Consider the following 23,392-nt stretch of genomic DNA (forward strand, 5'->3'; position numbering starts at 1 on the left):
ATCATTTCTCCTGGGACCCATCCTTGAGGGCAGCTGCCTGCCTTCACGTCCTGGGACACATCCTGCCCTCCCACACGCCCACCCGTCGCTCTGTTCAGACCTGGATGCCGCAGTGAGGCCCGGGTCAGGTCTCTCCACCCCCAGACTATAACTTTCCCAGAAACGGTGGCCCCTTCCATCCTTGGCCCCAGCGTGGACAGACTTCTCATCAGTGTTTGGAGGCTTTTCAGCTTTGCTTATTTTCCCCTTTAGCTTCTATCTTACTCGGTCATTCTCAGCATTGCCCTCGGTTCTCATGCTTCGGCCCCCACCTTCGTCACCGGGCCGGCAGGAGACTAACCCCCCGGCATATGTGCCCCGCCCCACAGCTGCTCCTCAGACCTGGAGAGAATGACGTGGCGGGTACGTTGTCGGTGCCGCGGCCAGGCCTCAGGCTGCCCGAAAAACCTCCGCACATCCCCCTCTTCTTCCAGAAGCCAGCCTTCCTCTAGGAACCCTCTTGTCCCAGCTCTCTCCTCACCAGGCCAGCAGATGACCTGGCGCCAGGTTTCACTGAGAACCTTGAAGGCTTCGGGTGGTAATACCTTCAAATTCCTCTTCTTCTACCTGAAAACGTGTAGGCGTCCATGTATGTAATCTTCCCCCTTCCCTCCCATCTCAGCACGGAAAAGACGGCCCTCCTCCGGACGAGGCACTGTTCGGATCCTGTTCTCTCCTGTGTCCTCTGCAACCTTTGCTCCCTTAAACACCGGTTTTCTCTCAGTCAGTCTCTCTCTGTCTCTGTCTCTCTCTGTGTCTCTCTTCTGTCTCTGTCTCTCTGTGTGTGTGTCTCTCTCTCTGTCTCTCTGTCTCTGTCCCTCCCTCTGTGTCTCTCTGTCTGTCTGTCCATCTCTGTCTCTGTCCCTCCCTCTGTGTCTCTCTGTCTCTGTCTCTCTGTCTCTGTCCCTCCCTCTGTGTCTCTCTCTCTCTCTGTCTCTGTCTGTCTCTGTCCCTCTCTCTGTGTCTGTCTGTCTGTGTCCCTTCCTCTGTGTCTCTCTGTCTCTGTCTCTGTCCCACCCTCTGTGTCTCTCTGTCTCTGTCCCTCCCTCTGTGTCTCTCTGTCTCTCTGTGTCTGTCTGTCTGTGTCTGTGTCCCTTCCTCTGTGTCTCTCTGTCTCTGTCCCTCCCGCTGTGTCTCTCTGTCTCTCTGTGTCTATGTCTGTCTGTCCATGTCTGTCTCTGCCCGTCTCTCCTCAGCCTGCCTCCCTGCTCTCTCTCCGGCCCCATCTCTCCTCCTTCACAACAAAACTGCAGGAAGCAGCCCCACAGTCACCATCTCACTGCAGCTCCCTGGCCCCTGCACCGACAGCCTTGGGGGCTGGCTTTTTAGTCCTCGTCCCGCGTGCCTCCTCTGCGCCATCCGACGCCACCTCAGTCCCTTGGCATCCTGACCAACGCGCTGGTTTCCTTCCCTCCGCAGCTGCTCCCTCCCCATCTTCCCCTGGTGTCCAGACACCGCTGTGGCCAGGGCTCTGGCCGCAGCCCCTGTGCCCGCCCACTCCCTCTGGCCTAGATCTCCATTCTGAGTCTAGAGCATTCACTTGCCTCTTGTGCTCCTCGAGTGTCTCAAGTTCAACTAGTCCAAAAATAAATGAACCATCGCCCAAGCCGGGGCCCGCCTCTCCTCCTCCTCTGTAGTTTGGTGAGCAGGGGGGCCGCCTAGCCCCCCTGCCCGTGTCCCGGCTTCTCTTGGCGACAGAACCCTGGTGCGCTGTCCTCCCCTCCGGTCCACCTCCCCAGTCGCTCAGATCGCTCGTCATGACCTCGCCGCCCACCCCCTCCTCTGCCCGTGGAATCCATCCTCCCCGAGCTGCCAGCGTCTTATCATTGAATGCAATCTCGGCGCCAACACTGTCCTGCGTGAGACCCCCTTGCTCCGCACGGCTTCTACCACCACCCCACACTCCTTGGCGGCCCAGGGCGCCCTGGGCAAGCCAGCACCTCCCTGACTCCCGGCTACTATCGCTCGTCCCCTTGACTTTCACCCTTTGCCACGTCTACGCCTGACGGTGGCCCACAAAGGGGCTTCCTCTCCTTCCCCTGTGCCTGTGCTGACCTGCCAGCCCGGATAATCCTCCTCCCTGGAGGCTCGGCTCCGGTGACAGCCGTGACTTTCCCGCACACGTGGAACGCGGTGTTCCCGCATCGCCTGTGCCCGTGTTTCCCCGCACGTCTAGAGGGCGAGGCCTGACCCTCACCCAGCCCCGCTCCCCAGCAGTGAGTGCAGGGCCCGGCTCAGAGCACATCTGAACGTTGAATGAACAGAGGATAATAGTTTGCAAATACCATTCTCGTCCTGCTTGACTGGACCTGCGGAAGTTACTTATTCATCTATGCTCTTCGGAGGCTACTGGAAAATATGATTTTGTGTCCAGATCCCCAAATGGAGAGAGATTTGGCAGTGATTCCTTTTTTCCAGTTTCTGTAAACAGCCACTGAAATCGCTCCACAAGTTTGCACCCTACGGCCCCAGCGCTGGGAGAGGTCACTGCCGTATTTCCCCCTCAGTTTGTTCTGCACAGAACGAGACTCAAGGACTCATTTTTAACTTGTTCCATTTTTCTTCCTTCTCTGGATCCTCTCTTAAATGGCTCTCCAGGGACCTGAGATCACAGGCTGACATTTTTAGCCTGACCAGTCAAGTTCGCCTGTGTCTCGGGGGCCACTGATACACCCTAAAAAGCATATTAATGATTAGCTCCAGACCCAGCCAGCTGGGTCTGGTTTCTCCCCTAAAATGTCTGGAGAAGTTTGCGGCTTTGCCTCTAGATCCAGAGAAGGTGACGTGGCTCCTGCAGAGAACTGGCTCCACGCAGGTCTCCCCTTGGAGCGGGAGCAAAGCCCCGGTCACAGTGTCGCAGGCCCACCTGTGGGGAGGCTGGGGGTCTGAACGTGGGGGTGTGATAACCGGGAAGGTCGTGGATGGGCCAGTCCTGACCCAGGTAGATGCACACCGGCCCTCCTGAAGCCAGGACTGTGAGGCCAGAGCAGAGCCGGGAGCAGGTCCTTGTGGATAAACGGTCAGCTTTTCTCACCAGGGCTCTGCAGGGAACCAAGCCCTGCAGAAAATTGAGTGACTGTTTCCTCAGTTCTCCCAAAGATGCTAAACAGCTGGTCCCATTCTAAATACAGAGGAGAAAGGAATTCAGTACATACAGTGGATGCCTTTGGGCATCTCCTGGAATCTCCTTTGACAAGGGCTGACTTCAAGCCATTTTCCTCGTACCAAGTGTCCCCCGGATGGGTCACCTCCCCTGCTCCAACGGCAGAGTCTTCCGCGTGCCTATCCCTGTGTATTATTTAGAAAGAATGTATTTCTACATCACCAGGAAAGTGTCTGCTGATGACCCAGGTGCTGAAGGCGCCAGTGTCCCAACGGTCAGGGTTCCTTCAGGTCGCGGGTCAGAGAGACTTTCTGTTTTACTCTCCGTCCCTGTAATCCTTGCCTTAAAGGCAGGAGGAGACAGTGGTACACAGAGCACGGAGGTGCTGTTTCTTCAAACAGTAATTTATAATTGTAATGTCATGAGGCTCATTATAGACAATAGCAAAACATAGGGGAAAAAGAGAAAATAACCAATAATTCTTTGTCTTATTAGCTAAAGGTGTCAGCCATGGTCACATTTCCTGAGTGCAGGCGTGTGTACACACTTTTCCTTTTGTAGCTGAGATACCTTTATGCACAAACACACATATTCACATACATTCTGATTCCTGCTTGTTATTATTATTTGCTTATCATATTACAGTAGTCATTTTCCCATGTCACTAAAAATTCTTCCTGAACATCGTTTTCAGAGGGTATTATGGTCCATCGTATGGCTGGGTTAAGCCATTTGCCTATATTTGGACACTTACATGGTTTCCAATAAATACACTTTCCAAGTCCCCAAGTGGATCCCCAGACGCAGGCTCCTTCCCCTGGCCTTTGGCGCCTGTCCCCAGAGAGACTAAGCCAAACCCCATGATAAACAGAGCCACTGACACACTTCCCGGCTGAGACTCGTGGCCAGATGGGCGAGACCGACTAGGAAAGGGGAGAAAAGACTCCCTGATGGTTAATCCCGGGACAGGGACACGCGAGGCCACCCGTGCTCCTTCTTGAGGCTCAAATTCCTGATGTTGGCACATCTGCCAAGCAGGGCAGCCCTCCGCCCCCCCCAGGACCAGTCACCTGCGTGCACCGTGGCAGAACTGGTGTGCCCGGCTTTCCTCGGACTTGGGAGGAAAGAGTTGTTCCTACTGACAAAGAGAATCAAGTCTCCAGCCTGGGAAATTTCAGGTGTGGGCAGGATGTCAAGGAGGGGAGGGCACTGGTCCATCCTCCTGCTTCCGAGGCCCTGCCCCAAAGGCGCCCCAAGGTACCAAGTCCTCGTGGTACCGGTTCCCTCCCCCAGAAAAGCAGAGGAAGAGTGTCTCGGCTCAGCTGACCCAGGTGAGCGCTCAGCTGCCGTCCTGGGACATCCGCCCACAAGCCCCAGCTGTCCAGGCTCCAAAGGGGAACCTCACGCTTGCCGGCCTGTCCGGGCTTGTGGGTTCCCGCAGGCGCCATCTGATTTCCCCTCCCGTCAGCCTTGCAACGTAGATGGGATAGACAGGCTTTAACCTGCTTGACAGACAAAGGAGCTGGGGCTGAGGAGGTCACCCAGCTGGTGACCAGGGACGCTCTCGAACGCCTCCTTCTGACTTCATGTTCACAGAAAAAGAGTCTGTCTCTCAGCCTCCTTTCTAAGCACCCCCTTGAGTGGCGGATGCCTGCCGTGCACCCGCCTGGGGCAGGTGCTACGCCTGGAAGCCCTCTGCGCTCTGGGGCGGGAGCTGGCCCGGCCCACCCTGCCCTCGGTGGTCCCAGGATGGCTTCTCCCTGATGCAGACCCAGGGCTCGCTCACCCAGCCTGCGGCCCCGGAATCGCCACCCCGCACCCCCTCCACCCCAGGTCCTGCAGCCGCTGCGGAGGAGGCCGTGGTCTCTCCACTCGCCCCCTCCCGGGACGCTGGGTCACTAAGGGTCTTTGTGGATCACAGGAGCCCTTATTATTTAGGGCTTTTATTGCTCATCACAAATGGGAATAAACAGAGGGAAGCAAACGGCCCACACGGGAAGTGCAGTCACTCGGGATCCGGCACGGGGACCCCTCCACATGGGGCTGACGAGCTGGAGGTGTGGCCGCTGGTAGCCAAGCGTGAGTCACGCAGACTCCCCAGACCTGTCGGGAAGAATAAAGTAGCTCACTAGTAATTTTACATTGATCACATGTGGAAATCATTTTCAGATGGGCTCCAAGCATGTATTTTTTATTTAAAAAAACACAGGATTTATTAGGAAATCATGTCATCAACCTTTCCCGCGTGTGTCCCGAATGCATATCTTCACAGAGGGAAGTCTGATGTGGCGTTGGGTGTGTGTGCACACGTGAGCATATTCTTGGGACGCTGGGAGCAGAAGGATGTGATGGGTTCAAGGTCAAGTTCAGTCAGCGCTTATACATTCAATCTGCAGGGTTAGTGACTCAGCCCCTTCTAATTCAAGGGCACTGAAACGTCAACAAACACATTATTAAAATTCATTTCACTTGTTTCTTTTTCCTTTGTATTAATGTGGCTAGCAGAACATTTAAAATTGCTGGTATAACTCCCATGATGTTTCCATTGGGTGGGGCTGGTCTAATAAACGGTGTTCCATCGATGGTCCCAGGCACATAGGTTCGTTTTATAGTTTCAGTTCTTTATTGAATCTTTATCCTTTAGAAATTAAAGCAAGAGAAGATAAACACGGTATGTACAATAGGATTTTGTTCAGTATAACCTCCCATCATTGTGTAATAAAGAGCAAGGTCTCTTTTAATTATCTTCCCATTTTTCGTTGAGATATAATTCACATACCATAAACTTCATTGTTTTGAAGTGTGCAGTTCAGTGGTTTTTTTAGTCATTCACAAAGTTGTACCGCCAGTTCTACTATCTAATTCCAGGATGTTTCCATCGGCCACAAAATACACCCCGCACCCACGAGCAGCTCCTCCCCAGGTCCCCCCCCGCCCCCCCAGACGCTGACAACCGTTCATCTGCCTTCTGTCTCTATGGGTGCGCCTGTGCTGGCATCTCATGTACGTGGAACCGTACAGCACGGGGGCCTCTGGGCTCTGCTCCTTCTGCCTATCATGCTTTCAAGGCTCACGCCCGTTGGAGCGTGGCACTTCGTTAGTTTTATGGCTGAATAATATTAATTCTTATGGCTACACCACAGTAGCTGATGGACATTCGGGTTGTTTCCGCATTTTGCCCGTCATGAATAACGCTGCGGTGAACACGCGTGTGTAAGTTTTTGTGTGGACACGTTTTCATTTACCTTGGGTATATATACGACCTAGGGGTGGAACTGCTGGGTCATAGGGTAACTGTGTTCAGCTGTTTCAGGAACCGCCAGGCTTTTCCAAGGCGGCTGCACCATCTTACATTCCCGCCAGCAGTGTATGAAAGTTCCAGTTTCTCCACATCCTCGCTGACACCAGCTATTATCTGACGTTTTTATTTTTTTTTTAATCATAGCCGCCCTAGTTGGTGTGAAGTGTATCTCACTGGGGTCTTGCTAACCTCAGAGGACACGGGTTTATTTCATGAAATAATGTGGCGATTTCCTCAAATCCCTTCTGTCTTCCCAACGCTCCTTCTCCAGACCTGCCGTATTTATTCTTGTGGTTTCACTGTTGCTTGCACACCTGCCACTCCCAGATCTGCGTCTCAAGCCCAGGTCTCTCTCCTGAGCCGTCGGTCTTAACTAAAGCCAGCTCCTTGGGCATTTAACCATCATCCCGACCCAAACTGCCGTCACCCCACTTCCCACCCGCCTTCCCTCCATCCTCCTCGTCATGGTTTTAAAGCATCACCATCTCTCCTGTCAACCGAGCTGGAAGTCCTGGAGGCTTTCCCCACTTAACCAAATCTTGTTAACTGTCCCCCAGAAATGAGCATAGAATTCACCTCAAGGCGGGCACTGTCAGCCTCGGTATGGGATCCCATCACGTCCTGCCAGAGCTGTCTCTCTAAATACAACCTGACCGTCACTTTCCTGCCTAAAAGTGTGTGTTTCCGTTGCCCATCATGTGAGGCCCATGCGTGAACTCTGGCGTCTGGAGTGATATGGCCCCAGAGCAAGGTTCTGGTCTCAGCCCCTCCACCCTGTGCCCAACAAGTCCCGTGCTTTGCCCGTTTTGACCCTCGCGCTGAGAGAGTCCTTCCCTGTCTCCTGTCCCAGTTGAGCCCTCTGAAGGAGGCCCCCTGGGATGACGCTTCAGTCCCATGTCCTCCTGGCCCAGCCTCCACTGCATAGACACAGGGTCCTGTACTGGGGGGGGTGCTTGGCCTCCCTGATGTAAGGGTTTGACATCCTCCTTCACTGCCTCCCCCCACTAGATTTTTTTCTTTTTAATATTTATTTATTTATTTGGTTGCACTGGGTCTTAGTTGCAGCAGGCGGGCTCCTTAGCTGCGGCCCGCCCCCTCCTTAGTTGCAGCGCACGGGCACCTTAGTTGTGGCATGTGAACTCTTAGTTGCGGCATGTCGGATCTAGTTCCCTGACCGGGGATCGAACCTGGGCCCCCCTGCACTGGGAGCGCGGAGTCTTACACACTGCGCCACCAGGGAAGTCCCCCCGCCCCCGCCCCTAGATCTCGACTTCTCTCCCTGCAGTGGAAGGACTAGACCTGCCTCCCAGCTGTCCTGGGGCTTAAAGGCTCAGCTCAGTGCTCAGGCTGGTCCCCCGCTCTGACCCTCCCCCACCAGCGTGTCTCAAACGGGAAGATCCAGCCTTTTCACTCTACTACAAGGGGGTCCCAGCTCCCTTGCAGCTCCCTGACCTCAACTGCGGGAAGGGAGCTGCCTCTGGGAGTCGTGACGACCCCGCAGCATGAAAGAGGGAACTTTCCAGAACAACCTGCAGGTGCCCAAGGCCTGGGAGATGGAGGCTCGGGTGCGGCATTTTCCTGGGGTACAATGTGCAGGAAGAGTCAGCAGCTGGGGAGGTGGCACTGGAGCCAGCAGTCCCTCATTCCCGTGGTCCCGTCCGTCCAGAGGCATCGGGAGACCCCTCACGGTGGCTAGGTGCCCAGGATGGCACAGGGGGCCTAGAACGTGGGGGTTCCCCAAGGCCAGCAGAGCTGTCGTCCGTTCTGCCCTGTCCTGCGGGCGTGGGGGTCTGGGAGGCACACCAACCAGACCTGTGGATTATCTGAGGCCCAGAGGGAGTCCGAACTTGGAAACAGCGGAACCAGGATCCAGAAAGTTCTGGTCAGACTGGGATGACGGGCTCAGTATAACAGGTGGAGGGGACCTTGTTCCGTGGGACCCTGGGGGCGGAGCCAGAGGGCTTCCTGCCATAGAGTCAGCTTCAAAAAAAAACAAAAAGGCTTGGCTTCCTCAGGAAGAACTGAGCTCTCTGTCCCTGGAACCTACATGGTAGGGACATCATAGGTAGGGTTGAAATATTTCATTCCATCCCAGCAAACATTTGTTACATGCAAAGCACTGGGCCAGGCCAGATGCCGGGGACAGAAATAAAGGGCCGGTCCTGCCCTCAAGCCGCTCACCATCTAGTCCCAGGACAGCGCAGAGAGGGCTACGGGGCAGCCACCCAGGAGGGGCTCCCGGCCCAGGGCCTGGGCTGCATGTTGATGGACCATTCTGAGGAATTAACTATTATTAACCTTTTAGGTAAGAGAACAGTGTCGTAGCTCTCTTTCTCAAAAGTTGCCGTCTTTTAGAGATACACACTGATTTGTTTGTGCATGAAGCGATATACCTGGGATTTGCCCTGAAATAATGTGAGGGTGAGAGAAACACAGGTGGGCAGACAGGGATGACTGAGCTGCCAGGAGGTCATTATGCTCTAGTTTTACGAACCGTTGAAGTTTCCCCAAATACAAAGTTAAAAAGAAGGAGGAGGGGACTTCCCTGGCGGTCCAGTGGTTAAGAATCCACCTTGCAATGCAGGGGACGCGGGTTCCATCCCTGGTCAGGGAACTAAGATCCCACGTGCCATAACTACTGAGCCCACGTGCTGCAACAAAGATCCCGAGTGTTGCAACTGAGACCTGATGCAGCCAAATAAATAAAAATAAATATTAAAAAAAATTTTTTAATTAAAAAAAAAGAAGAATGAGGCAGAGGAGGAGAAGTTGGGGGGAGGAGGACAGTAAGGCAGGCAGGGGGAGGACAGGACACTGGGCGGCATGAACAGCACCTCGAAGGCAGCCAGGCCGTGTGTCCTGCACGGTGACCGGAGTGCGGGCAGGAGGGGGCGGGGCACAGCCGCGGGCAGCAGCCACGTCACGAGGACCTGTGGGCCTGCTCAGGGGTCTGGGGCTCATCCCAAAAGCCTGGCCCCACTGACCAGGTGACATTTCCGAGAGATGGCCCCGGCTGCAGGTGCAGGTGGCTTGGAGAGGGCAGTGAGGCGGGCAGGGGACCAGCTTGGCCCCAGCACAGCGGTGCCGAGGGTGCTGAGGTGTCAGGAAGGCAGGTGAGGGAGCAGGGAGGTGGGGCTACCGTCTCAGGTCCGCTCCGGGGACGTGGCGCCTGCCGCTGCATCCTCCCTCCTCTTTCCCTATTTGGCCCGACACTGGCTCCAGAATCATCTGGACCCAGTGCAGAACTGAAGTATGAGGCCCCTTGTCCAGGAATTAAGCCTTTCAAGATGGTGACTTGAAGCCTGAAGCCGGGCTCGGGGCCTGGGGCAGAGCAGAGTCCAGGCCTCTGTCCAGAACAGGCGGGAGGAGCTGTGGGAGAGCCAGGCCCCCTCTCACAGCTGGGCAAGAGGACGGCGTGTCCCTCCTGCCACCCCGGGACCTCAGTGGGACCCAGGGACGTTACAATTACCTTTCAAAATACTATGTAAAATTGAGTTGCCACAGAAGGTTGGAATATGAACCCTAGATAACTGGGACAAAGTAATGTTAAAATTGAAGGAAACGATCTCTTATAATAATTATAAGCACTAAAATTGAGAAAAGCTACTTAAAAATTATTAAACTGCTCATCTCATTCCCTGGGTCCCACTGAGGTCCCAGGGGTGGCAGGAGGGACAGGAGGCAAACGTTCACATCTAAGCGGCTCTTTACAGCCTTCTCCAGACTCACTGGCTTGCGTCTGCCTGGGACGAATTGCAGGCGCTCAGGGCAGCCGAGCCCGGCGGACAGCAGAGAGCCAAAGCGACTTGTTTGTTTCTACCGTGTGCTTTCCCAGTTTCTCCAAAAATGGGGTTTGCTACAAGCTTCCTACCCTGAGTCACCAGACCCAGCGGCCAGAGACAGGTCCCTGAGGCCCACAGAGACACTGCCGCTGAGCCTTCGGGGCAGAGGAGATCCACCAGACACCCTTCCTTCTGCCCTGGAGGTGGTTCCTTCCAGCCTCACACTGCCCGCGGGGGTCTGGCCAGGGCAGGCCCAGTGCAGCCGCGACCCACCCCTGACCTGGCGCCCCCTTCCCTGCAGGGAAATGCCGGTGGCCGCAGACAGGCCCCTCCCTTCTTTGGGTGGCTTTTGGAGCTCGTAGGAGGGGGCAAGGGCCCCAGACTCTCCCCTGTCCCCGCCGGCAGGTGTCCTGCCCCTGGTCAGCACTTCACGTCTCTTTCACACGAAGTCTTTGCCCTCGAGGACCTCAAGCTGCCAAGGGGCAGAGTTTGGTGAGGTGTTCGGTGCAGGGGCTGGACCACCGAGTCTCCACGTCACCTGCTTCCCAGAAGACGCTGGCCTCCTTCCCTCCACGCACAGGGCAAAGCGGACACAGAGGCAGCCTGGCCTCGCGCTGGATGCCAGCAGAAAGTGCCCCGTGTCCCGGGTTCACAAAGCACCCTCCATCCCGGGAGGTAAAGATAAACTGTTTATACTGGGGTGGGAGGCAGCGCCTGAGCCCCCCTGCCCTCTGAGCAGCCCTCATGTTTATCACTGCGCTGACCTCATAGTTGCTGGAACGAGGCCGGGCAAGGGTCAGGTTCCGTGGTGGGTCCTGGCACAGCGCCGCTGGGCTGCGTGATGGGGAATCAACGCCCATCTCTGTCCCTATCCGTCCCTCCTAGCTGCTGCTGACCTGAGGGGTTTTGGTTTTTTGTTTTGTTTTTCTTTTTCCTTTTTTTTGCTATGAAACTGAAATATCTAAAGACAATTTTCTTTCCTTTTCTTTTTCTGCAACAACTTTTTTTTTTTCTTATCATAAAAGTAATCCAGACATTACATAGCTCAGACATTAGTTTGGGGAAAAAGTTAGATTGCTACCTCCTAACATACTCCAAAATAAATCCCAGCTGATTTAAAGATCTAAGCTAAGATCCCTCATGGTTCAAAATTAGGGTAAGAATTTACCAGGAAAAAGGAGGAAAAGCTTTCCAAGCAGTGAGAACATCGTCGCAAAAGCCCGCAGTCTGGGTCCCTCGAAGGCGAAGGCAAAGGTGGGGCTGGTGGGAAGGAATGCAAGTTGGGGTGAGGTCTTGGGAGTCAAGGCTTACCCTGGGGGGCTGGGGAGCCACCAGAAGGTTTCAGGGAAGGGAGTGAGTTGGCAGATCTGTACTCCAGAAAGGTCCCGGGTAGAGTGTCCCGGCAGAGAGCAGGCCAGTGAGAAGGTCTGCAGTGACCCAGGTGAGAGGTGACAGGGCCTGGGCCAGAGGAGCATTGGTGAGGATGGAGAAGGTAGTGTGGAGGATGAATCTCTTGGGAAGGGGAGCAGGGATGAGTGAGGCAGAGGGGTCCATGCCGCCCCCCACATGCTACACCACCCCTTCTCATCAGGATGGATTTGGGGACCCACCCACCAAGATGGAGCAGGTGTGGTGGCGGGGAGAGAAGAGGAGTTTTGGGGGCGCATTGGGGCTGGTAAGCTGAGATGTTCATTAGACAGTTGGTTACTAGGGTCCGAACCTCCGTAGGGGGTTCTGGCCCGGAAGTACAGCTTCAAGAGACACCAGGACATAGAACCCAACTGATGCCATCAGAGTGGACGAGGTGACCCAGGGAGAGTCTAAAAGAGCAAATGAAGGAGGCTTCAACGAAAACCTTGAAAAGACCCACGTTTAAGGGGCAGGCAGAGGAGGACGGCCTGGGGACTGAGAAGGAGCTGCCAGAGGGCCAGGAGGTGGCTCGAGGGGGGAGGGGAGGGCTGGTCCACAGTGTCACATGTTTTCCAAGCAACTAAGCAAGATAAGGAATAAAAGACCTAAATCCGATTTAGCAACAAGGTCAGCGATGATCTGGGTGAGACATTTCCGTGGAATGTTGGGGGTTGAGGCGAAACTGTGTTGGATGCAGAGATGAACAGGGATTTAAAAAGAACTCTTTGGGGGAGGCTGGGGTAAAAGGATAGAGACAGAGGGCACTTGGGCGGGGCGGTGGGCTTGAGGCAGGATCTGGTCGTCCTGGTGCTGGGAGAGGTGTGAGCACTTTTACAAGGCGATGGGAGGGGACCAGGGAAGGGGAAGAGGTTAGGGTTCTGGGAGGCGGAGGTGCAGGGCGTGGGGCTGGGAGCCAGAGCCCCAGGCAGGGGAGCCCTGGACAGGAGGAGGGAGGATTCCCGCAGTTGGTTTCTGTTTATTCCGGGGACTTTCGTGGAGGAGGCGGTCTGCTGAGACTGGGGGTGGGGCGGGTCAGGGGCAAGGAGAGCAGGAGGGGCTGTAGACTGGCACATGCGCTCAATGAGGACGCCTGACTTTGCCGGGAGCTCCTGTGCGCTGGGCACTGTTAGAGCTTCATGCAACTTTGTTGAAGCCACTGGACAGCCCGGGAAGGACTGTGGTCCCCAAGTTCACGTGAAAGCAAAGGCTGGACCCGGGCATTCTGCCGTCAGAGCTGGGGCTCAGGAGGCGGTGTGTCTAGCAGCCTTGGTGCGGAGCAGCACAGACACGCAGTGGGCGAGAGTCAGGCCGGGGCTTGCATGGTGGCTGTGACCACGGTTGAGGATTTTGTGAGGATGTGATTGGCACACTCGGTACAAGGAGGGTTGGGTGGTGAAGCAGTCCTGGCAGCTGGTGTAGAGAAGCCAGAACCTGGGTTTCGCTCCAGGGATGCTGTTTCTGGGTACAGACCCAAAAGGATTGAAAGCAAGGGGACTTCCCTGGCGGTCCAGTGCTCAAGGCTGTGCCTTCCCATGCAGGGGACGCAAGTTCGATCCCTGGTCGGGGAACTAAGATCCCACATGCCGCGGGGCAGCTAAGCCCACACCTTGCAACTAATGAGCCCGCGCTCTAGAACCCGTAGGTCACAATTAGAAGTCTGTGCGCCACAACAAAGAGCCCACGCGCCGCAACCAAAAATCCCGCGTGCCACATCTAAGACCCGACACAGCCAAATAAATAAATAAGTAAATAATTAATTTAAAAGAAAAAGAAATACACAACCTAAAATTTGAGGACTATTTTTTAAAACAAATAAATAATGAAGTATGTGAAAAGGGATTTTTAAAAAAAGGATTGAAAGCGGGGACTCAAGACACACCCCTGCCCAGCCGCGCTCAGAAGCTGATTCACGCAGCCAAAAGGCAGAAGCAACCCAAGGGTCCATCCGAGGGTGAGTGGTCTGCACATATAATGGGATGTTAGCCTTAAAAAGGAAGAAATTCTGAATTCGAGCTTTTCGAGGGTCCCTGTCTGGCAGGTGACCCCTCCATTTAGCAGGACCTCATCTCACTCTCACCCACGCACCTTCCTCAGCAACAAGAGGGTCCGCGGTGATGGGGTGAGAACTGAGTAGTCAGTGGGGGGCTCCAGCCTTGTCCTGAAGGACCACGTTCCAGGTGGTGGCCCAGAGGGAAGCCGCTGGGGAAGCAGCCGGAAACTAGCCCATGGGTGCCAGTCCTGGGCGTCAGGTCTCGGCCTGAAGGTAACCGGTCTCTGGTTTGGAAAAGCAAATGCAGCCTCTCCCCAGCTGCTCCGTCCTTTGGGATAAAGCGGTAGAGGTGGAGAGTAAAGCCATAAAAGTGGCTGTCAGGGGCCCCCGCCCCGAGCCTCCCACCTTGGTCCCCAGGGCCGCCTCCCTGTTTACCGCCTTCCTTCAAGGGCCATCCTGGGGAGCAGGCTCTGGTGCTGGCCGGCTTGTCTTGCTGCCTCTCAGCTCCCACCTCCCTCCCCAGCTCCGGACATCCTCGAGGCTGGGAGCCTAAGCAGACTCCCCGAGGGCCTCTGGGCCCCGGCTGGGGCTTGGCCTCCTCAGGAGAGGCTGTGGGGAACGTAGAAGTGCCCCCCGCTGGCCCTGCTGGAAGGCAGAGCCTGGGCCGTCTTTCCAGGGGACGCGGGGTCACCTGCATCCTCCCCCAGCAGCCCGGGCCTCACACTGCCCCGCCGGTCTGACCCGGCTCAGCGGTCTGCCTAAGCGGTTCTGGGCTGCAGGTCCGGGGCCGGGCGGGAAAGCAGGTCAGGGTCCTCAGGACTGACTTCCAAGCCTCCATCTATTTCATTTCTGGCCCTTGTCAAGCACACAGGCCCTCTGAATTTCAGTGTCAGTGCCAAGTAATGTGGGAAAACCAACACGGGGAAGTAGAGGCCCGGGGTTGCAGACGCTGACTCCTTCAGCATCTAAATAAGAAGTGCCCCCCAGGTTGCACATGTCCCCACGTGCCCTGAGCAGGTGGGAGCCTTCCTTTTTTTGACCTTCTTTCCCACGAGACTGTTTCCCCACCAGCCTACCTTAGCAGAGGTCACGGGGCCCCTCCTGCCAGCCTGGACGTGAAATCCAGGGGAACCAGGGAATGCTGGCTGCCCGTCCCACCCCAGTCCCGGGCTCCTGGGGGATTCCCACCCTGCCCTCTCTGCACCCCAGGGGCCAAGCCTTTCCAGGGGGACGCGGGGTCACCTGCATCCTCCCCCAGCCTGGTGCAGAGCTGTCCCTCTGTGTGTGCCAACGACCGGGCACCCAGGGGACAAACGTCAGGTGTGCTCCACGTGCTTTGCCAGGAGCTCCTGGAGGGGGGGTGGCACCCACTCCTCGGATGGCAGGAAGGGCAGTGAAGAGCCCAGGAGATCTGAGCTTGACCTCCAGCCTCTCACTTCCCCCGATATGCCGTCCGCAGAGCCAGGAAAACGTTAGCACTGGCCCCCGGCCCACATGCTCCCCTTCCACACACTGTCCAACGGCGGTGGGTTTTCCGTGTTTGTTTCCAAGATACTCTGACGACGTGATAAAGGCGTGTAGGGACAGCGAAAGGCAGCCCGTGAGACACCAGGGAAGGTCATCGCGGGTGAGGCCCTCACCCCCACGTCCCCAAGCTTCCTCCTGCTAAGCCTGGAGCTCAGCTCCCTCTGCCTGCTTGGATGGATGGATGGATGGATGAATGGACAGACGGTCAGGAGTAACGGGAGGGACGGCTCAAGCCAAGCCCTCAGCACAGCGTTTCAGTGAAACCCAGGACGGTGGGCTGTGGAGGAAACGGTTCAGACCCCAGAGCTGGAGGCCCAGCCTCCTCGGGGGTAGCCGTGCGGCCTTGGGTTTCAGTTTCTTCCTGTGTGAAATGGGGATGACAGCCCTGCAGAGCATCGCACTGGGGCTGAGAGTTCCGGCAGGGGCGGGGGGCGTGGTGCCCGCTCCAGACGCGGCCAAAGCTGGGAAATGACCGGTTTCCTCACTGGGCAGGACAGTGGGTGCCTCGCCGTCCCTGGTGTGCAGTCCCCAGGATGGGCTGGAGCCTGGGTGTCAGGGGTGGCTCCTCTTCACCTCTTGACCTTGGCCCCTGGGCTCAGGGCCACACGTCCCCGGGCGTCCTGAGCAGGCAGGAGGCTTTCTTTTGGGGGTCGAGGGGCACAGCCTCCAGCACAGCTTGTTGTGTTCGCGGGTGCGGACTGGCGCTAACCTTATCCACCCATGGGGCTCCAGACTGGGAGCACGGAGGGCCCTGAGCGTGTCCTCGCCTGGCATGGCCGTCGTCCCGACAGGCACTGCCCACTTGCAGGCCTTGTGTCGGGAGCTGCAGAGCTGGGAGCAGCGTCCTGGGCCTCAGAGAGTGCGAGAAGCCACGGTGCTGCCCTCACAGTGAGGGGCCCAGACCCCAGCCCAGCAATGGGAATTCCACTCCCAGCCCCCGTTCTCAGGGGACTAACCAGACACCAGTTATGGGCAGGAGCTGAGTGTCTGTATGAGCCGTGAACACCCCAAAAAGTATGTTTCCGGGAATGTTAACCAAGGGGTGCCAAAGTCCTATGCCCCCTCCTTCCGTGCCCCCTCCCCCTCCCCCAGCTCCAAGCCACCCTCTGGGTCTCAGTTTCCTGCAAGCTGCCTGGAAAGCCAATGAACGCCCATGCAACTATAGGCAGAATTTTCCCGACAGCCCTGGAGGGAACCGGTAGCCTTCTAGGGGATGATCAGTTGTTACAGACCTGAAGCTCAGTCCAATGAGCTGGCCTAAGCCTCAGGAGAGGCTCCTGCCCGCGAACCACCAAGGGAAACGGGCACCGCCGTCCCTCCCAGGACTGCCAGCCCCAGGAATACCGCTTCCCCCCAAAGACAATGGACTCTGCTGAAACTTCTTGTTGGGAGAATCTAGACTCTTTCTTCTTGGTGGAAAACAGTGAGAGAGCTGGCCCTCCGTGCAGCAGGAGGCTGGAGGGAGTGAGCTCTCCAGGCCCCCATGAACCCTGGCCCTGCCCCTGTGCTGCCCTCACGCCCGCCAGCCCTGTAAGGGAGCTGCCCTCCCAGGGGAACTTCGGGCGCCCCCAGCCCATGGCCGTCTCCTCCCTGCCCTCCCTTGTAGACAGACGGCCCTGACAGCTGCAGTGCCTGACATCAGAGGTCACCAGGTGCCTGGAGAGAGTGGGGGCCAGGGCCCCAGCCCTCGGCCAGCCGGCTTCAGGGGAGAAGCAGGGGGGTGCGAGCTGGGCTGTGAGACACGGAGGGGCTGGTGGGGAGTGCAGGTGCAGGACAGGAAGGAGAGGTGTTTGGGGGGGCGCTCTGAGCATGGGAGCAGGACACGCCCCCTGATGCTTTCCCGGGAAATGGAACCTTGACCAGGGAGGAAAAAGAAGCAGCCCCAGCCAAGGCCCAGGGGAAATGCTGTCTTCTAAGGGGCTCCGCTCCACACCCTTGAGGCTGTCAGCGCCCCCAGAGCTTCAGTGAGGTCTGGGGAGAGAATGCTGGCAGCGCGTCCCTGCCCGCAGCCCGGATGCACCGGACACAGACCTTCAAGGGCCTCACCACGCAGCCCTGGGGACACAGAACCATCTGGGTGTGCATCACCCTGCTCTTGCCGTGGGGAAGGAGCAAATGCACCTAAACTCAAGGCGGTGGCCACACCCCTGCCCCTTGGCTCCGCCCCTCGGCTCCGCCCCCTCCCAGGCTAGCGGGTCTGCTCTGCACTCCCTCCCCTTCTGAGGCGTTTCCCAGGCTCCACCTGCCCTCTGGGGGCCTGCGACCCCTCCTTGCAGATGCCTTGGGCCAGGATTACTCTTCCTCAGGTGATGGGTCACGGGAAGGACAGAGAGGACCTGGTGGCAGTCAGCGTGAGCTCGCAGGGCACCGCTGGGCCGGGGGCTCAGTGCAGCACACCAGGCGGGGAGGGGGGGTCCTCATTTTTAGGGACTTCCCGACAGGCACGCACTTCCTTTCCTCTCCTGCTTTGGCAGTGGAAGTGGGAAATGCTCTCCCCTGTCCAATTAGACGAGACTTCCCGGGGAAGTGGTGCAAGGCCCAAGGTGGGGAAAGACACTGCATCCTGCTGTCCACACCCGCCAAAGACGCGTCACCTGGGTCCTGACCACGTGAAGGTACAGAGCAAAGTCATGAGGCCAAAAGGCCTGGAGGAGCTGGGGGCCAGGAGCTGCTTCCTTCCCTGACCCTGACCCTGGACTCACGGCAGGTCCCTGCCACTGTCACAGGTCCTTAGAGATTTTCCGAGGTCACGCTTTCCACTCCCCTGCGTCCACGAGGAAGTCCCTAACCACGCCTGTGGCCACCCCTGACCCGAAAGCTTTTCCCAAAGGAAGAAGGTAACTCTGCTTAGTGTCATCCAGAGGCCTGCAGACCTTTGCTCCATGGAGGTCCCTAGTTCAACTCAACCTAAACCCTCTTCGTCGAGGGGCCTAGAGACAAGAACACAGAGTCACCCCCAGAGGTCACCAGGATGCAGCCCCAGTTCCAGCAGCAGAAGTCGGCCTGGCGTCCGCGTCACGCAAGCAAGGAGGCAGCGTGCTCTGTGCCGAGAAGCTCGGCTCCGCGGAAGCCCGGCCCTGGGACGACGCTGGGCTGCTTCTCCTTTTAAGGCAACGTCTGAGCTCTCGGCCCCAGCCCCACTCATTCCTGGCTATTTGGAGGCAACGACGATTACTCAGCGCCACCCCGCACCCCCCCACCCCCGGCCTGTTTTTCATTAGGTTCTTTTTAAAGGGATGGCGCCCCCCCTGTAGAGCAGACACGTGGCCCAGCCCAGCCCACTAGGAGCCGGTGCGGGGAGCGCGTGAGGTCGGGGGAGAATCCCGGTGAAGACAACGCGGGGGCAGAGAGAGGGCTAGGATGTTGGAAAACAGTCCTGAGAGGCTGCGTGCGGGCGGTGCAGGTTCTGCGGGCAGCAGGGGGTGGTGCCTTTGCCCATCCCCCCACCCCGCCCCACGGGGGCGCCAGTGAGACAGGTCTGAAGTCGGGTTCTCGCGAACGCTGGCTGAAGCTGGCTAAGTTATCATCCCTCTGGATCCCCGGTTTCCCTCCAAGCCAGGCCTGCGAGCGGCATGGGAGCTCTGCAGAGGGCAGCAGGACCGTGTGCCGTGGGCACGGCCGGGCGCCTGACCTCCATCTGGGGGGTGGGCCACGGCCCCAGCTCCCCCACATCTCCTCGAGGGGACGGCATCTGTGATGGAACCACTCTGAACCCGGCGGGAGAGGGGCTTCCTGGCCAGACGGTGGGTGGGTTCTTACAAATGTCCTAAAAGGGCTGAGCCACCGGGCCCCTCACTGGCCTCTTATCTGCAAGTTCCTCTCTCCCTTTCGAATCAAGGCACGGTCGCCACCCCTCCTGGCCCAGCCCTGGAAGGTGCTCTGAAGGGTCACCCCGGTTCTGGGAGCTGGAGTGAGTGGGAGAGGGCTCTGTGCCCCACGAGCCCCGACCTGGGCCTGCGAGGCAGGAGGGGGAAGTGGTGCCTTGCAAGGCCCTGGCTCACCAGGCCCCGTGCCCCGTGGCTGCCTGATGGGATTCTGGCAGCGGAGCTAAATGAACCCTGGGGCTGGTCCCCGAGGGCATGTGTTTGTGGTCCAGGTGCACGCTGTTTCCATAGGGCCAACCGGCACCCCACTCCCTCCGGGACATATGTGAGGAAGGGCCACGTAGGCCGAGTGGGCTTCTGTCCCCCCTGGCTCCTGAGAGACAGAACACCTCCCACCACTCGGGCCACAGCCTCCTCCTTTTAAGAACCTTCAGAAGGACATCGGGGCATCCCTGGGGTCCCGGCTGCCCTGGGGTCTATCACAGTTGGACAGGGTTAAATCTAATAGCTCATCTTAGGCAATTCAGCTGCTCCCGTGGCTCTCAGAATAAGGTGCAGGATTCACGCTCCAGCCTCTAGTTCAACGCAGCATCCTTGCCACGGCCCCCGCCGCTGCAGCATGGGTCCAGCTCTCCCGAGGTCAGCTGACCTGGCGGGTCCCGGGCTCCTTACAGAGAGGGCTGGGCCTTAGCAAAGCGCTTACTAAAAAATAAGGGAATTAATGTGGACTTTTCAAAAAGCCACATATATTTGATGCAAAGGTATGTCCTTTATTCTGTTACGTCTACCTTCCTTCGTTATTGTTGACTCCTTCTTATTTCAACGAGATGAGGATGGTGGACAGAATTTACAAATACTCCTAACTGATAAAATAAAACATAAGCAGTCCTTTGTTGGTCCCTCCAACCTTTTTTTCCTCTGAAAAGGTCTCGGCTGTAAAAACCCCAGGATCTGAGAATCACTGACCTACTGCTGGGAGCCAGGGCAAGGCCCTGAGGCTCCCGCCCGGAGCACAGGAAGCAAGGGGAGCCCAGCAGCCCAGAGATCAAGACAACTAATGTTTTAACGAATACTGTAAAAAATCAAATTTAACACGAAGAAAGCAATATGGACAAAAATCTAAAATTTTAAACAAAGACACGACCAGTTCTAAGGATGTTCCAGCAAGGCTCAGCAGGGTCCACCTTCCCAGTCACCCACGACAGAGGGGGGCGCTTCAGGGTCTGAGATCCTCTGGGGAGGAAGGGCCACAGTTGTCCAGGAATTCCCTTTGGGGCCTCACGACCCTGACATTCTGTGAGTCCGATGTCAGCTCGGTCTCTGCACGTGACCCCAGGCCCCCGCACGGCGTCCTCAACGGAGGCTGTCTGGAGGCTCCAGGCGGCTCCATAAGTGACCCCCACGCTGTCCCCAGGTTCATTCCTCTGCCTCCGTAGCCAGCTCTTCATGTTTATTTTTCTTTCCTGAATTCTTAGGAGGGCAAGCAAGTGGAGACCAAGACAGATGCCAAGAAGGGAGAGGAAAGGGGCAGAGATGCCAGCAAAAAGCCCCTGGGCCCCAGACGGGACTCAGACCTGGGGAAGGAGCCAAAGAGGGGCGGTTTGAAGAAAAGCTTCTCAAGAGACAAGGACGAAGCTGAAAGCAAAGGCTCAGAGAGGCCCAAGGAGGAGAAGCTCATCAGGGGCCTCGAGAAGGGCCGGGTCAGGGCCGCGGTGGACAAGAAGGAGGCCGGGAAGGAGGGGCGGGCGCAGGAGGGGACGGCAGCCCCCAGGAAGGACGAGGAGAAGCAGGGCAGTGCGAGCGGAGACAAGGGGAAGAAGGGAGAGGAGAAGAAGGAAGCAAGCCAGAGAGAGGGGGCCGAGAAGGTGAAGGGGCAGAGGAAGGACACGGACGCCCGGACGGAGGGCCAGGAGGTGGAGAGAGGGAGCAGGGACAGGGGTGCCAGGCCGGAGGACAAGAAGGCCAGAAAAGAGGAGCCCCGTCGTGCAGAGGCCCCCCGTGAAGAGACCAAGAGCCCGGCGCCAGAGAGATCAGCCCCTGGAGCCCCCGCTGAGCCCACCGACGGGCCCGCCCAGGCTGAGGAGGAGGCGGCCCCCAGCGTCTTTGACGAGCCCCTGGAGCGGGTGAAGAGCAACGACCCGGAGGTGACCGAGCTCAACGTGAACAACTCGGACTGCATCACCACCGAGATCCTGGTGCGCTTCGCCGAGGCGCTGGAGTTCAACACGGCCGTCAAGGTCTTCGCCTTGGCCAACACGCGGGCGGACGACCACGTGGCGTTCGCCATCGCCATCATGCTGAAGGCCAACAAGACCATCACCAGCCTGAACCTGGACTCCAACCGCATCACCGGCAAGGGCATCCTGGCCATCTTCCGGGCCCTCCTGCAGAACAGCTCGCTGACGGAGCTCCGCTTCCACAATCAGCGCCACATCTGTGGCGGCAAGACCGAGATGGAGATGGCCAAGCTGCTCAAGGAGAACACCACGCTGCTCAAGCTGGGCTACCACTTCGAGCTGGCCGGGCCCCGCATGACCGTCACCAACCTGCTCAGCCGCAACATGGACCGGCAGCGGCAGAAGCGGCTGCAGGAGCGCCGGCAGGAGCGGGAGGCCCGTGGGGCCGAGGCGCTGCTGGAGGTGCCCCGAGCCGGGGCCCCCGCCCGGGGCTCCCCCAGACCCTCCCCGCAGTCGTCCCCCAGGGCCGCTCCCAGGACCTCCCCGGGGAAAGGGGGCGCCCCAGCCGCGCCCCCGCCCCCGCCGCCGCCCCTGGCCCCACCGCTCCTCATGGAGAACCTGAAGAACTCGCTCTCGCCGGCCACCCAGCGGAAGATGGGCGACAAGGTCCTCCCCGCCCAGGAGAAGAACTCCCGGGACCAGCTGCTGGCCGCCATCCGCTCTAGCAACCTGAAGCAGCTCAAGAAGGTGAGTGGGTGCGCTCAGCCGCAGTGCGGGGCGGGGCCGGGAGGGGGCTGGCCCGTCCCACCGCCCTCTGCCCCAGGCTGGCCGCCCCGCCTTGCCCGCGAGGGAGTCTGGCCTTCCTCTGGGGTGGGGGGGGCCCTTTAGCCCCTCACCCAGCAGTGAAACCCGTTTCTCCCAGAAATGGAGAAGAAGCTTCAGACCCTTCCTCCCTCCCCCCATTCCCCAAACCCAAATGGTCTTTGTTTTCCTAATTCCCTCTCAGGACCAGCCAAGTCCTACAGGTCAGTTTATCCCAAAGGTCTATGGGAAGCACTCCGTCCCTGGAGACCTGGTTCTCAAGACTCGGCCTCCCTGGGTGGTAGAGTCTCGATCCTCTGCCCCGCTGACCCCACCCCTACATGGTCACTCCTGAGACACTGCACAACCTCGACTGTAACTCCAGGGTCATTCGATGGCATCCGGTTTTCACAGAAAAGGGGAAGGGCTCCCTCTGTCCACACTTCATCTCTTTGTGAGCCCAGCAGGAAAGGAAGTGAGAGGGATTCCAGAGGCCCCCGCTGGGTTCCCTCCTCTAAACTGGCTCTGCTCTGCCCGGACAGGTGGAGGTGCCCAAGCTGCTGCAGTAGGACCAGGCTGCAGGCGCCATCCGCGACGCCACGCCTGCCCAGGCCCCGCTTCCCAGGGCCGCACAGACCCCGCCCGCCACGCCGGCTGACCTGCCCTGGACGTCCCTGCCCTGCCGTGGGAGAGCTGGAGGCCTGGGCCAGCTCCGGGAAGGATGCCTTCTCTCCTTGCTTTCCTTTTCTTGTCTCTGAGGCTCTCCACAAATGTCTCATACCTGGAGCTGAGGTTTCTGGACAAGAAGAGTCCTTTCAGCACGTGACCGAGAAGACAGCAAGCCTGGGTCCCATGCGGCTGGCAAGCTGCCAAAGTCCTAGGATCCAGGAACGATGTCTCCCAGGGACCACGTGACCCGCCCGGCCCCACTGCCCCGCTAGGGCCAGGATTCAGGCCTCTGAGGAGCCCTTGGGGCAAGGCCGCTGGGCTGCTGGCTCTCTGTGTGGGGCAAGCCTGGAAGACTGGAGGGCCAAGGGCCCAGGGAAGAGGGAGGAGGGGCTGAGGACACCCCCAAGCCCCTCCCAGCTAATCAGAGGACATGGCAGGGGCAGCGAGCCTCGGGGGAGTGAGCTCCAGACATGAGGAGAGGACAGACAGCAGCTGGACCTGAAGGTTTGATGCCAAAGCAGACATTTCCTCACACCCACCTGCTGCTGTATAAATAGCTGTGTATCTGTTTTTCCATAAGATTTTGATAATATATACGAGCCTTTAGCTGTGCTTGGCTGTGCTCACCTCTGTGCTGTCCCGAGGGTCCCGATACTCACCTGGGCTCCCTGGAGGGCTCCAGAAACTCAGGTTCCCTGCCATGCCTCCCCAGGTTGCCACACACAAGCTCCCATCCGCAGAAAGCAGAGCGTAAGGGAAAGACTCAGAC

General features: G+C 58.1%; 1 protein-coding gene across 1 annotated transcript in view; it reads left to right on the forward strand.

Moving 5' to 3' along the window:
- Nucleotides 1–23,392, forward strand: part of LMOD1 (leiomodin 1) — a 33,442-nt gene extending 10,050 nt beyond the window's left edge. Inside the window, exon 2 of the mRNA XM_022562016.3 lies at nt 20,452–23,392. Within this exon, the coding sequence (XP_022417724.3) occupies nt 20,452–22,041 (1,590 nt within the window). The 3' untranslated portion in view covers nt 22,042–23,392. The remainder of the gene's footprint in view (nt 1–20,451) is intronic.

The sequence above is a fragment of the Delphinapterus leucas genome, chromosome 1, assembly GCF_059928025.1.
Source record: "Delphinapterus leucas isolate spDelLeu-1000000601 "Yukka" chromosome 1, BTC_Dleu_Yukka2, whole genome shotgun sequence".
Classification (NCBI taxonomy): Eukaryota; Metazoa; Chordata; class Mammalia; order Artiodactyla; family Monodontidae; genus Delphinapterus; species Delphinapterus leucas.